This window comes from Aotus nancymaae, unplaced genomic scaffold, assembly GCF_030222135.1.
Source record: "Aotus nancymaae isolate 86718 unplaced genomic scaffold, 86718_ANA_hifiasm-v0.15.2.pri h1tg000076l, whole genome shotgun sequence".
Lineage (NCBI taxonomy): Eukaryota > Metazoa > Chordata > Mammalia > Primates > Aotidae > Aotus > Aotus nancymaae.
Window position 1 is genome coordinate 7,241,406 of NW_026988491.1, and position 13,926 is coordinate 7,255,331.

General features: G+C 45.2%; 1 protein-coding gene across 1 annotated transcript in view; it reads right to left on the reverse strand.

Annotated features, from left to right (window-relative positions):
* The window catches only part of CUNH22orf42 (chromosome unknown C22orf42 homolog), a 32,751-nt gene extending 19,102 nt beyond the window's left edge, over positions 1 to 13,649 (reverse strand). The window contains exons 1-9 of the mRNA XM_064367861.1: positions 13,639 to 13,649; positions 13,047 to 13,562; positions 8,513 to 8,742; positions 4,410 to 4,496; positions 2,713 to 2,777; positions 2,021 to 2,048; positions 1,445 to 1,512; positions 644 to 671; positions 61 to 128 (exon numbers count right to left, since the gene is read on the reverse strand). Coding sequence (XP_064223931.1) covers positions 61 to 128; positions 644 to 671; positions 1,445 to 1,512; positions 2,021 to 2,048; positions 2,713 to 2,777; positions 4,410 to 4,496; positions 8,513 to 8,742; positions 13,047 to 13,562; positions 13,639 to 13,649 — 1,101 coding nt within the window. The remainder of the gene's footprint in view (positions 1 to 60; positions 129 to 643; positions 672 to 1,444; positions 1,513 to 2,020; positions 2,049 to 2,712; positions 2,778 to 4,409; positions 4,497 to 8,512; positions 8,743 to 13,046; positions 13,563 to 13,638) is intronic.
* Between the last annotated feature and the right edge of the window lie 277 nt (positions 13,650 to 13,926).

The window sequence follows — 13,926 nt, forward strand, 5'->3', positions numbered from 1 at the left end:
TGATATTCTACAAGCCCCAGAAAAAAACATTTCTCCTCAGAATGAAGAAATGCATCTTACCAGGTCAGAGGGCATCTCCTCCTCGTCAATGTCCTCCAGTATGCAGTCCTGCAGCACCTCAACAGGACCTAAGAGAACACAGAGTGACAGTCAGTGCAATGGTGCCGCTGCGGACTCTCACAACTAGCTCTGGGGAATGTGGACGGGGGCTGCAGTGTATGGAGCTGGGCGGTTGACAAGCACGGACTGAGCTGCTGCTGGACCATTCTCCTTGGTGTTGAAGGAAGGCAAAGGAGAGGGGCAGAAAGAAATCCAAGAGCCTTCGCTTCCTAGCTACGGCAACCTCATCACTGTGAAGTAGTCATTTGAAGAACCGGTTAATACGGAAAGGCAGTGTACTACAGAAACAGGAAGTAGATTAGGGCTGCCTAGAACCAGGGCTGTGGGGGTTCGGGAAATCAGAGGAGTCACTACTAATGGGGTTTTTTGAGGGGGAATGAAGACCTTCTACAATTAGATTGTAACGATGGTTGCACAACCCTGTAAATGTAGTAAAAACACTGAATCACCTACTCTAAATGGGTGAATTGGTTTGCATGTCAACTACGTCTCAGTGACTGTTTAAAAGAAAAAGAATACGTACGGTGGTGATACTGGGCCGGAGGCTTCTCCTGCAATAAGAGAAAAAGTAACACCCTGAGGGTTACATCATGCTGGGTCCTGTTGGCGCAGGTCTTTTATTCACTTGGTGACATTAGAAAACCAGATGGCAGGCCGGGCGCGGTGGCTCACGCTTGTAATCCCAGCACTTTGGGAGGCTGAAGTTCGCAGATCACGAGGTCAAGAGATTGAGACCATCCTGGCCAACGTGGTGAAACCCCAGCTCTACTCAAAACTACAAAAGAGCTGGGTGTGGTGGTGGCAAGAGCCTGTAGTCCCAGCTACTTGGGAGGCTCAGGCAGGAGAATTGCTTGAATGCAGCCGGTGGACGCTGCAGTGACCTGAGATCACACCACTGCACTGTAGCCTGGTGACAGAGAGACTCTGTCTCAAAAACAAAATTAAACTTAACAAAACAAAAATACAGACGTCAAATACTGATGAAGTCCTGGGCCCCAAATGGAGCATAGGGGATGCTTGCAGAAAATGCAGTGGGTTTGGAATATTTAGCAAGTGTCTATGCTGGCTGGGAAATACAAAATTATTTTTCAAGAAGAAAATGTTGCTACTGAGAAATATGCACACGACCAGTTTGTAAGTCATGCCATCTTTTGACTGACATTGTCAATCGGGCCTCAGTTGGTCATAAACTCCAGTGACTGGTCACTAGAGTCCATGACACCTGAGGTCTGATTCACAATGGCAGTCAAAAATGATATTCACTTGATATTCTACAAGCCCCAGAAAAAAACATTTCTCCTCAAGATGAAGAATTACATCTTACCAGGTCAGAGGGCATCTCCTCCTCGTCACTGCACTCCAGTATGCAGTCCTGTAGGACCTCAACAGGACCTAAGAGAACACAGAGTGACAGTCAGTGCACTGGTGCTGCTGAGGACTCTCACAACGAGCTCTGGGGAATGTGGACGGGGGCTGCAGTGTATGGAGCTGGGCGGTTGACAAGCACGGACTGAGCTGCTGCTGGACTACTCTCCTTGGTGTTGAAGGCAGGCAAAGGAGAGGGGCAGAAAGAAATGAAAGAGCCTTGGCTTCCTAGCTAGGGCAACCTCATCACTGTGAAACAGTCTAAGAACCGGTTTATACAGAAAGGCACTATATATAGAAACAAGAAGTATATTAGGGCTGCCTAGAACCAGGGGTGGAAGGTTGGGAAAAACAGAGGGGTGCTTACTAATGACGTTTCTTTGAGGAGGAATGAAGAGATTTTAAAATTAGATTGTAACCTGGGTGCATAGCCGATAAATATAGTAAAAACACCGAATAACCCACTTTAAATGGGTGAATTGGGTTGCATGTCAACTACATCCCGATAAAGCTATGTTAATAAAAGAATACGTACGGTGGTGATATTCACCTGTAGCATTTTCCTGCGGTAAGAGGGAAAAAAAAAACCATCATGAGGATCAGATCATACTGGGTCCTGACTGCGCAGGTCTTTTAATCACTTGGTGGTGTTAGAAAGCCAGGTATCAAACAGTGATCAAGTCACTGACCCCCAAATGAAGCACAGAGGATGCTTGGAGAAAGGGCAGTAGGTTTTTGTCTTTAGTTTTGGACAGATTCTTGAACCTCAGCTTCCTGGGTTCAAGCAATTCTCCTGCTTCAGCCTTCCAAGTAGCTGTGACCACTGGTGCCTGCCACCGTGCCTGGCTAATTTTGTATTTATAGTAGAGATGGGGTTTCATCATATTGGTCCTGTCTGCCTCAGCCTCCCAAAGTGCTGTGATTCCATGTGTGAGCCACCAAGGCAGTGGGTTTTCATGGAATATTTAGCAAGTCCATGTTGGCTGCCAAATCAAGAAGAAAACGTTGCTACTGAGAAATATGCCCACTAGTAGTTTGTAAGTGATGTCATCTTTTGAGTGACATCATCAATCAGGCTTCAGTAGGTCATACATTCCAGTGACTGGTAGCTAGAGTCCATGACAGCTGAGGCCTGATTCACAATGGCAGTCAAAAATGATATTCACTTGACATTCTAGAAGCCCCAGAAAAAGACGTTTCTCTTCAAGACAAAGAAATGCATCTTACTATGTCAGGTGACATCTCCTCCTGCATCCTTTCAGTTGTATACTCCTCTGGGTCTTGAACAGGAGCTAGGAGAACACAGAGAGACAGTCAGTGCACTGGTGATGCTGAGGAATCCCACAAGGAGGCTTGCGGGATGTGGACTGAAGCTGCAGTGTATGGAGGTGGGCTGTTGACAAGCATGGACTGAGCTGCTGCTCAGTCCATGTTGAAGGAAGGCAAAGGAGAGGGGCAGAAAGAAATCAAAGAGCCTTGGCTTCCTAGCTACGGCAACCTCATCAGTGTGAAATAGTCTAGGAACTGGTTAATACAGAAAGGCACTGTATGGCTCAGCGAGAGCATCTCATCACACCTGCTGCCCGTGTGAAGGTCCAGGCAAACCCCCACGTTTTAGGAAATGTTACAGGATTATTTAACTTCTGTGGATCTACATATGCTGCTACTACATTTATCATCTAACCTGCTTTTTTTTTTAATTGTAGTAAAGCATATATATTTATTTTAAGTATTAAGTGTGCATTTTAATGATACTATATTCAGTGAGTAACATTCATGATGCTGTGTCAACAATGAAAAAAATCTAAATTCATAATCTAGTTTCCACCTTCGGCAATGAAAGAGGAACAGCAGTGTAATGTCAAATAGAGGAAAAATAAATAATGACTGCAGAAATTAATGGAATGAAAAACAGGAAGTCATCAGAGAAAATGAACCTCTGCCTTGTCTAACCAGAAAGGAAAGAAGGAAATTGCAATGTAGTAATAATATCAGTTCAAGAGGAGTGAAATAAAAAAAACATAATAAAGGAATAGTTCAGAATAATGTATCACAGAATAATGTATCACATTTGGATACATTATACAAAACGAGCTAATTTTTTGGATCTGTTTCAGAAGGTTAGAAGTCTTCTCAGGATAAATGAATCATCTGAATAGGCCTATATTTATTCTAGAAACTGAATCAATAATTCATATCTTCTCAAAAGAACAAAAACACTACCTTCAGATGATTTTACTGGTAAATTCTACCAAAATTCTTACAAAGAAACATGTAGTCTTTTTTTTTTTTAAACATGTAGTCTTACCATACAAGGAAGTAATCATAATTTTAGTATTGCCTTAGTTACATTTTAAAAATTATGTTTCCAAATAAGACACAAGAAGGTTTATAATTGCTGTATTCATAACTGCCCAAATTGAAAGCAAATGTCTAAACATTTGAGATGTCCTTTACTATCAAAAGTGAACCAAGCCTGGGCAACAGGGTGAAACCCCGTCTCTACAAAAAAAATAAAATTAAAAAAAAAAAAAGCTTGGTATAAAGGCATGTGCATTACAGCTATCTGCTTGGGAGGCTGAGGTAGAAGGATCACCTGAACATGGGGAGGTCAAGATTGCAATGAGCTGTGACTGCACCAATGCACTCCTGGGTGACAAAATGAGACCTTTTCACAAAAACAAACAAACAAACAATGTAACTTTACTTGTTTGTAAAAAACTAAGTAACAAACTAAGTTGTCAATGTAACTTTCCTCGTGTAGTTGCATCACCCACCATTGATTTAATGCATTTAAATGGGCACAAATGAAATAAATGAAGAACATCACATAGCATTTACTGAGTTTCTCTAATATGGGACACTGGACAAGTAAACTGGAATTATTTGCTTCAATAAACTTAATGATATAATTTCTACCCTACCTTCATTTTCAACGGAGCAAATTTTCTTACACTTCCGTTTTTTATTCCATGTTTTACACATCCAGCTCTTGGCGCGGCCAGCCAAACCTGCAAGGTAGAAATGTATTATTATAAAGACAGTGCTTGACATCTTGCTGGCAGAGGACCACAGAGAAATTAGTAAAAACTTATTCACAGTTTAAACTTTTGATCCTAGTTTTCACCGACTGCTTTTCAATGCTACCTGAATTAGATCTGGGTTCTAGGAAGATCTGTTTGTGCAGGCAGATACCTTTATTCAGATGAGACAATAAAGAAAAGCAGAAGATCCAAGTTACCAAGAAAAAGCTGGGTTCAAATCCTACTTAGAATCTGCACATACCTGGGAGAGGGATATCAACCCATCTGTGCCTCTCTTCCCTATTCTGAGATGTGGAAACATTAGTAGGTCTATGCTATAGACCTACTAAGGTCTATAGCGCCTAGAAGGATGAAATGCAGATAAAGACTTAAAAAGACTCATGTTTTTGTAAATGCCCTAAGGTGTTCAATCGAAGTCGGGAAGAATAATCCAGATACTTGGTAGAGGTTGAATACAGAGAGGGAGCTTGCATGTCTCCTGTGCAGGATAGGATGGAAAGTGACTTCACAGTTTCCATGACCACATGATTTCCAGCTCAAGACAGAGATCTGCGATTTCCCTGATCCCCACATTAGCCCCAAGGGACAGGCAGGGAAGGGGCTACAACCCATATTTTCCAATTCAGTGAATTAAAATGCAGACTTTTGAGTGACTTGCCCAGAGTCACCACAGTGAGGAGTGACAGATCTGAGGTAAGAAATATGTTTGAGTCTGTCTGAGATCTATACTGGGTTCTTAGAACATCTCTTTGAAATGGCTTCAAGATATCATGTTCTTCTGAAATGTTTCAGAAGAGAACAATGAAGCAGAGCATCATTTATGGCATGAGTTTCTGAAACAGGACTTGCCACCTAGAGAGCACTCCAGCATGTCTTTCCACAGCAGTGTGCCCTGCTCTACCTGATGACTTTAAATGACTGTTTACTGTGCCACAGAATGGTTGGAGCACTGGTTGCTGTGATGTTTGTCTAAGTCACCAAAAGAATTCAATTTCACATCTAAGTAGGAATTTATCACTTTCCAAGAAAAGTGATACATAATTTTCTGAAATAAAGATACTGACAACAAACTCTGAATGTGTCTATACTTTATGTTGAGTGTTCTGAACATGTTTCTTTCTTGTTTTATTTGTTCAGCCAGGCTGGAGTGTATTGGCGTGATCTCGGCTCACTGCAACCTGCAACTCCTGGATTCAAGCGATTCTCCTGCCTCAGCCTCTCAGGTAGCTGGGATTACAGGTACGTGCCACCACGTCTGGCTAATTTTTTGTATATTTAGTAGAGACAGGGTTTCATCATGTTGGCCAGGCTGGTCCCGATCTCCTGACCTCAGGTAATCCACCCACCTCGCCTCCCAAAATGCTGGGATTACAGGCATGAGCCACCATGCCTGGCCAAATAATAAACACTGAAATAGAGGTTTCTGTTATCCCTTTACTGAATACCACAAAAGTACATTTGAAGAGACATACAGAAACTTACTGTCATGCACATACAAATAAAATGGTAAATTCTGTGCTCACAAACTATTTTTTCCTCAACTGCCCTGACTTAACACTTCTTACTCGCATCCTGTGCTTAATGTGTGGGGCCTGACCTGCCCTCTGGCCGGCTTCTCCCGACCAGGGCATTCTCAGCATCAAATCAGTTCGCAGAAGAAACTCTTCAACATTTATTAAACTGTTGATTTGACTGGTAAATGTAGGCCATTTTGTTACCCCTACTTTTATCCTTATCCATTTCAATAAACGTATAGACAGAAGGTAGAGCCAGGAGAGACGGCGCATGCCTGTACTGTCAGCTCTCCTACAGGCTGAGGCAGCAGGAGTGCTTGAGCCCAGGCCAGGAGTCAGAAGCCGGCCTGTGCCACACAGTGAGGACTCATCTCTTTAGGAGGAAAAATGGAGAGGTAAATGCTGGCTGTAAGTTGTGTAAAATAAAATGCAAAAGGAACTAATCAAGATTAAAGTAAGTTCTAAGAGAGGTCTAAGTTATGTGTAGACCTTACAATGTAAGACATTCTGGAGTCTGTCAAGTTAAGAACTGAGTTTGGCATCACTATGCCCTCCATGTCTACTCTGACGACTTAGAACCTCAGTTCTGTTCAGTAGCTGTCTCACGCGGTCCCTTCAGATCTCTAAGCCTTCCTTTCTGTATCAGCAACATAGGGAGAATATACACAGGCCTTATTGTATTTGGAAGGTTCCGATAAGATGTACATGAAAACATGTTTTACATCCTAAAGAATAACGTAAAGGCTCACTTTGTTCTCTCACTACCTCATCTACCACACGGTATGGAATATTACACAATATTCTGAAAAGAGAGTACAGCACTTCCTTGTTACAAAGGCACACCCATTGTGAGGCTTAATTATTCTGTGAAAGAAAGTAAGAGCCAAACTGAAGTTTAAATACAGAGCTATAAGACATTTCCTCCATACTAATAAAATCTCTGCCATTAAAATGAAAGAAATGAGCTGATCATATTTCCATGTCTTTATGATATGTTTTCGATTTCAGTGGACTTAGTTTTTGTTCAAGGAACTGGTTACCCAGAATTATCTGTAGCTAGATTCATCTATTTCTAAAATCCTAGGATTTTAGACTGAAGGCTGCTGGCCCTGGCTGATGCCTATCACCCAAAAAGCCTATGTCACCTGGTTACCAGGAAACAACCAAGTCAGGCTAGTGGCTTACAATGCCCCACCCTACAGCCCCACCCAATGGCTCACAATGCCCATCCCTGCTGCTGCCCACCTTGTGGCCACCCTGCCCCTGTGTGACTGCAGTATTCATCCTGGGCTGCCTGAGCTTTCCAGTCCTGAGAAAAGTGTGTGTGTGGAGGGGAGGGTGGTTGTTACTGGAAGTCACCCTGGGCGCTGAACTCAATAGAAAACCCTGGTTACTAATGTCAGTTCCATCAGCATCTCTGGTTTTCTGAGTCTGGTAGCTTTCATTTGCTCAACAAATGTAGTGATACCCAAATGTCTGACTGATTTTGTAACTAAATGCTCCTCTCCTGTCTTACAAATATTAGTTTTCGTCTTCAACTTGACCATAGCAAAAAAAATGAAAGAAATGTTTCCTCTCTCCTCCCCTTTCCCATCCGCTAGGAAGGGGAGCCATGAAAGCAAACTCTTTCCCACAGGCAGGGTCTGGCCTTTTAACTCTCAAATCTTTACCTTACAAATTCAAGTGTGAAGTCATTTCATCTCTTTTGGAACCTGTAACCATGAGCTAGCTCTACTTGTCTTTCAGAACAAGGAGGTAAACAAAGCCCGTGAAGTTACTAGAGGAGGGCTGAAGAGACATTCATGTCAAAGTGGGAATTTTAAAGTAATCAGAGCTCCAAGGCTGAACTTTTGGGTAAAACCAAAACCAAAACAACTTTTTTTTACAGCTCTGGCAGTAACATTTCATACCTTCTGCAGTCATTTTAAGCATGTCCCTCAATTTTTCCTTCGGTTTTCAAATTACAATTGGAAGAAATAAAGCTGCTTCTGTCAAGGTGACTTAAAACCATCTATTAAGAACACCATATAATCTCTTCCATGGCAAACTCTATTTTAAATTTAAGAAGTCTCCAAATATTTGAGTCTGAGTTATCCCAATTATTAGCTTCCTTATCGAATAGGAGAAAAGAAACGATTGGGCCTTTAACCAGCTCCTTCACTGAGGTACCATAGTAGCTGGATAGGTAAGGCTAGAGAATGGGATGGAGACTCCAAAAACGGAGTATTTGAATTTTCATCAAGGAGAGGGAGAGACTAGACCAAAAAGGCCTCAAGCAAGAAGGCTCAGCAACAAAGACAAGAGGTAGGAGTAGCCTCTGTCCCCCATGCCCAGCCCTGGGAAAGCTGGCTATAGGCAGGAGGGAGTGGGAAGCTGAGGATGTCTCTGGGGTGAGGGGATGGGAAGCAGGTGGGGGAGGTGGTGGCCAGAGATGTGCCAGAGAGCAAATGGCACCCGTGGCTTCTTTACCTTTGCGCCTCTTTGAGTTGGTGATGGGCTGCACGTCCTGGACCTTCACCACTCCGGAATCTGACGTGGCAGGCTCTGCAGTGGTGGATGATAGTGCTACAGCTGCCTCAGACTGAGTCTCAGATTCACAACAAGGCGCTACCTTCTGCCTGCGACAGACACGAATGAGGCCGGCCCTGGGGCCTAGGCAACAGCTAAATGTATTCCCCATGGGTGACCTACAAGGGGACCTTCAAAACAAAGCAACACACAAAATAAAAAAAAGAAAAAAAAGAAAAAAACAAAACAAAGCAACATACAAAATCAAAAAAAAGACCAACAAAAAAGAAAAAAAGCAACACAGCAAGCGCCAAGGGCACAAACACTTCCACGAGAGTAGTCGGAGCTCCTCCTCCTCCCACTACCAGCTTCCAACTGAAGGCTGCTGGCCCTAGCTGATGCCATCCACAAACAGGCCAGTGACTCACAATGCCACGCCCCATGACCTGATCCAATGGCTCACAATGCCCATCCCTGCTGCTGGCCACCTGTGGTCACCCTGCCCCTCTTAGTGACTGCATTATTCACCCTGGGCTGCCTGAGATATTCCATTTTTCACTCTATGCCTCAAAGTACTCAGAAATGTCCCTTCAAAGATTGATTCACCTCTTAGGTTATCCTGACAGCTTCCCACTTTGATCTCTGTGTTGTCCCTTGCAGTCCATTTATTGAATAAACCAGGCCGTTTCCCCACAGTTTGGATTACAGTAAGTGTATTCTCATTATGCTGTTTCTCATACTGTGAATTTTGCTAATTGTATCTTGTGATGTTGGTTAACTTGCTCTTCACTTTGTTCTAGTTTTTATAAATTAGTAATTTGATCTCAAGACCTGGTCAGATTCAGGTTGGACTTGAGGGTCAGGACAAAAAGACTGTGCTAGTTTCTTCTGGGAGGAGGTGTGTACTCTCTGGACATCTTTTTTTTTTTTTTTAAATTGGTGATGCTAATGGCCATTGATCAATTATGGATTGAACAATGAAGGTACTGTTGTATCATTCCTTCTTTGTTTATGAGCTGCCATACTTCCAGAAAGAGATACTGCTACCCTAAGAAGGGCCTTGCATGAAGAAAAAAATGAAGTAAATATAAAAGAGAGATGCTGCTTCTTATAAACTGTGTTACTCACTTGTACAACTTATATGGAAAATGCCAGTTCATGGCTTGATTTCTTCTGTTTACCATTTTTCAAAATGATGGGCTGTTTCATTTATATCCTTCAATGGTGACCACCTCTATTAATTAATTAATTTAGACAGGGAGGGTCTAGCTCTGTTGCCCAGGCTGGTATGCAGAGAAGCAGGCATGCCACTACAGCTTCAAACTTCTAGGCTCAGGTGACCCTCCCATCTCAGCTTCCTGAGTAGCTGGGACCAAAGACATGGGCCCTCATGCCTGAGTAATTTTTAAAATGTTCTGTAGAGACAAAGTCCCCCTATGTTGCACAGGCTGGTCTTGAACTCCTGGATGAAGTGATCTTCCTAACTCAGCCTCCCAGAGTGTTGAAATTACAGGCGTGAGGAACTGTGCCAGCCCACTTTTATTTTTTCAAAAGGATCATTATGAATGCAGACATTCAAACATATCTGATATATCTCAATTCACTGCAACTATCATCCTTATAATGTACAAAATGTCCTATCTTTGGTTAGAAGGAGTCCCTTCAGATTGGCACTTCAGACATATTGAAATCATCCTAATAATCTTTGATGGATTCTTTGCTATCCAGAGTGACAATATGTTCCAGGCTCCTTACACATTTCTGGCCTAGACCTGGAATCAGCACTTTCTTTTTTTTTTTTTTTGAGACGGAGTTTCGCTCTTGTTACCCAGGCTGGAGTGCAATGGCACGATCTCGGCTCACCGCAACCTCCGCTTCCTGGGTTCAAGCAATTCTCCTGCCTCAGCCTCCCAAGTAGCTGGGACTACAGGCACGCGCCACCATGCCCAGCTAATTTTTTTATATTTTTAGTAGAGATGGGGTTTCACCTTGTTGACCAGGATGGTCTCGATCTCTTGACCTCGTGATCCACCTGCCTCAGCCTCCCAAAGTGCTGGGATTATAGGCGTGAGCCACCGCGCCTGGAGGAATCAGCACTTTCTCCAGGAAGGCTTGTTTTCTTTCACTGGGCAATGGTATTTTGAGACTATTTTGAGACTACAATCTTGGTGCTAGGGGTAAATAGTATAATTTTAAAACTTAAAAAAACTGCCCGGCTCATGCCTGTAATCCCAGCACTTTGGGAGGCCGAGGCGGGTGGATCACGAGGTCAAGAGAGCGAGACCATCCTGGTCAACATGGTGAAACCCTGTCTCTACTAAAAATACAAAAAAATTAGCTAGGCACGGTGGCGCGTGCCTGTAATCCCAGCTACTCAGGAGGCTGAGGCAGGAGAATTGCCTGAACCCAGGAGGCGGAGCTGGGTAACAACAGTGAAACCCGGTCTCAAAAAAAAAAAAAAAAAGAAAGCACAATATTGGTTACCAGGGTCTAGGAGATAGACGGGGAGCAGGGATTGGTTATGGAAGCAAAGTTCTCTTCTTAAGCTTAAGGGAATAAATCTGAGTGTTCTCCTCCTCAGCCTGGTGACTGGAGTTAACAATATTATATTTTTCAAAAGAACAAGAAAGGAGAATTTTGAGTGTTCTCTCCACACAAAAATAATACCTTATGAAGGAATACAGATCCTAAGTATCCTGATTTGATCATTACCCAATCTATATGTGTGAAAATGTACCCCTAATTATGCACCTTTATGTTGCCAAAAAAAAAGTTAAGAGAAATAAATACATATTGCTAAAAATCACAGGGAACCATAAAAGCAATTCGTATCTAAAGGAATTCTGAGAAATACAATCAAAGTGAGGACCCACAATCCTCGATATTAAATCACACTGCCAAGCTGCAGTTATGCAGCAAATACATGGTACCTGGATAAAAACAATACTTAGAACTGTGGACAAAAATGGGGAGGACAAAACAAGATCAACGCAAATATGGACATAGTCAACTCACTTTGATAAAGACCAGAACAATGTGGAAGGCAGAGTCTGCTCAATGAATACCTTTGAGAAAAATGGTATCTGGATGCAGAAGAGAGAAACAGGACCCTTATTTTACATGATATATGAAAATCAACCCCACCTCCCCGCAAAAAACAAACAAACAAAAAAAACCCCGAAGACCAGAACAAAAGACCATAAACCACAAAACGTTTTTAACTAAAACACAGGTTGAGCATATATCCTGGGTCACTTGAATCTCTGTTCACCTTTGCAAAGAGAAAAAGAAACGTCCTGGAAGAAACACCTCATTGACAATTAAATGCTTTGTCACTGGTAAGTATTTTCTTATATGGGTGACCAAAATTACATGCATAAAACGCAAAAATAAACATGGACTACATCAACCTGAAAAGTTTCTGCACGGCAAAGAAACTACTTTCCAAATAAAAAAAGCATCCTATAGATTAGGCAAAAATTTCAGGTAATCATGTAATTCGTGAGTTGTCATCTAAGGTGTACACAAAAAACACTACAAAGTAGCAAAAGAATCTAATATGTTGCAAAGGACCTGAACAGAAAATTCTGCGATATAAAATCGAACAACAGATAAAAAGTCCTCAAAATTAACTATCCAACAAAGTTAACTAACTGTGTGTGGTTTAATTGAAAACCACACACAGATAATCTCACACTTATTGAATATTCCTAGAAAGTTTTTTAAAAATAGGAGAGGCCAGGCTCGGTGGCTCACGCCAGTAACCCCAGAACTTTGGGAGACCGAGGCAGCAGATCACCTGAGGTCAAGAGTTTGAGACCAGCCTGATCAATATGGAGAAACCCCGTCTTTACTACTGATACAAAAATTAGCCAGGCGTGGTGGCAGGTCCCTGTAGTCCCAGCTACTTAGGAGGCTGAGACAGGAAAATTGCTTGAACCCGGGAGTGCAGGTTGCAGTGAGGCCAGATGGCACCACGGCACTCCAGCCGGGGCAGAGCGAGATTGTTTTCAAAGAAAGAAAAAAAAAAAAAAGGAATGCGGGTATGGTTTTGGAGAAAAGGGAACTCATACACTGAAAATGAAAATGACAATCAGAATACACCACGGAAAACAGCTAAATACCTGGAGACTCCTCAAAGAACTGACACTACAGATGCACCCTGCTCTAGTGTGCTCTAGCGAGGTCTGTTTCTAAAGGTCCTGAGATATCGAAATAACCCTGGACCTCAGCTCAGAGGCCCGTGGGGCTCGGAGGGTCCCAGGTCTCGCGCTTCACCGCGGCCTCTGGGCCAGGCGCTCCTATACGCTGGACACGGGTCGCACACCGTTCCCGGCCAGGATGCGCACGCTGGGGCGGCCAGGACCCCACAACCACCGCCACACAGACTACTGGGGCCCAGAGCCCACAAGGAGTCAGGGCCCAAAAGCGAGCGCCGGGGAAGGAGCAGGGAGGCCCAGAGGGTTCCCGGTGGGGTCCATGCCCCGCCACTTACCGCGGAGAACTGCCTCCTGCTCGCCCATCACATGGAAGCCACCACTGCTTCTCCGAGAAGCTCGCTGGGACCGTGCCGCCACTTCTGGACGCCACCACCACTTCTGCCAGCTGGGACCGCGCCGCCGTCCGCTTCTGCCGGCTGGGACCGCGCCGCCGTCCGCTTCTGCCGCCTGGGACCGCGTCGCCGTCCGCTTCTGCCGCCTGGGACCGCGCCGCCGTCCGCTTCTGCCGCCTGGGACCAGGCACCACGCCGCCATCTGCTTCTGCCGCCTGGGACCGCGCCGCAGTCCGCTTCTGCCGCCTGGGACCGTGCCGCCGTCCGCTTCTGCCAGCTGGGACCGCGCGGCCGCTTCTGCCGGCTGGGACCGCGCCGCCGCCCGCTTCTGCCGGCTGGGACCGCGCCGCCGCCCGCTTCTGCCGCCTGGGACCGCGCCGGCGGCCGCTTCTGCCGCCTGGGACCGCGCCGCCGTCCGCTTCTGCCGCCTGGGACCGCGCCGCCGTCCGCTTCTGCCGCCTGGGACCGCGCCGCCGTCCGCTTCTGCCGCCTGGGACCGTGCCGCCGTCCCCTTCTGCCGCCTGGAACCACGCACCACGCCGCCATCTGCTTCTGCCGCCTGGGACCGCGCCGCAGTCCGCTTCTGCCGCCTGGGACCGTGCCGCCGTCCGCTTCTGCCAGCTGGGACCGCGCGGCCGCTTCTGCCGGCTGGGACCGCGCCGCCGCCCGCTTCTGCCGGCTGGGACCGCGCCGCCGCCCGCTTCTGCCGGCTGGGACCACGCACCACTCCGCCGTCCGCTTCTGCCGCCTGGGACCGTGCCGCCGTCCGCTTCTGCCGGCTGGGACCGCGCGGCCGCTTCTGCCGGCTGGGACCGCGCCGCCG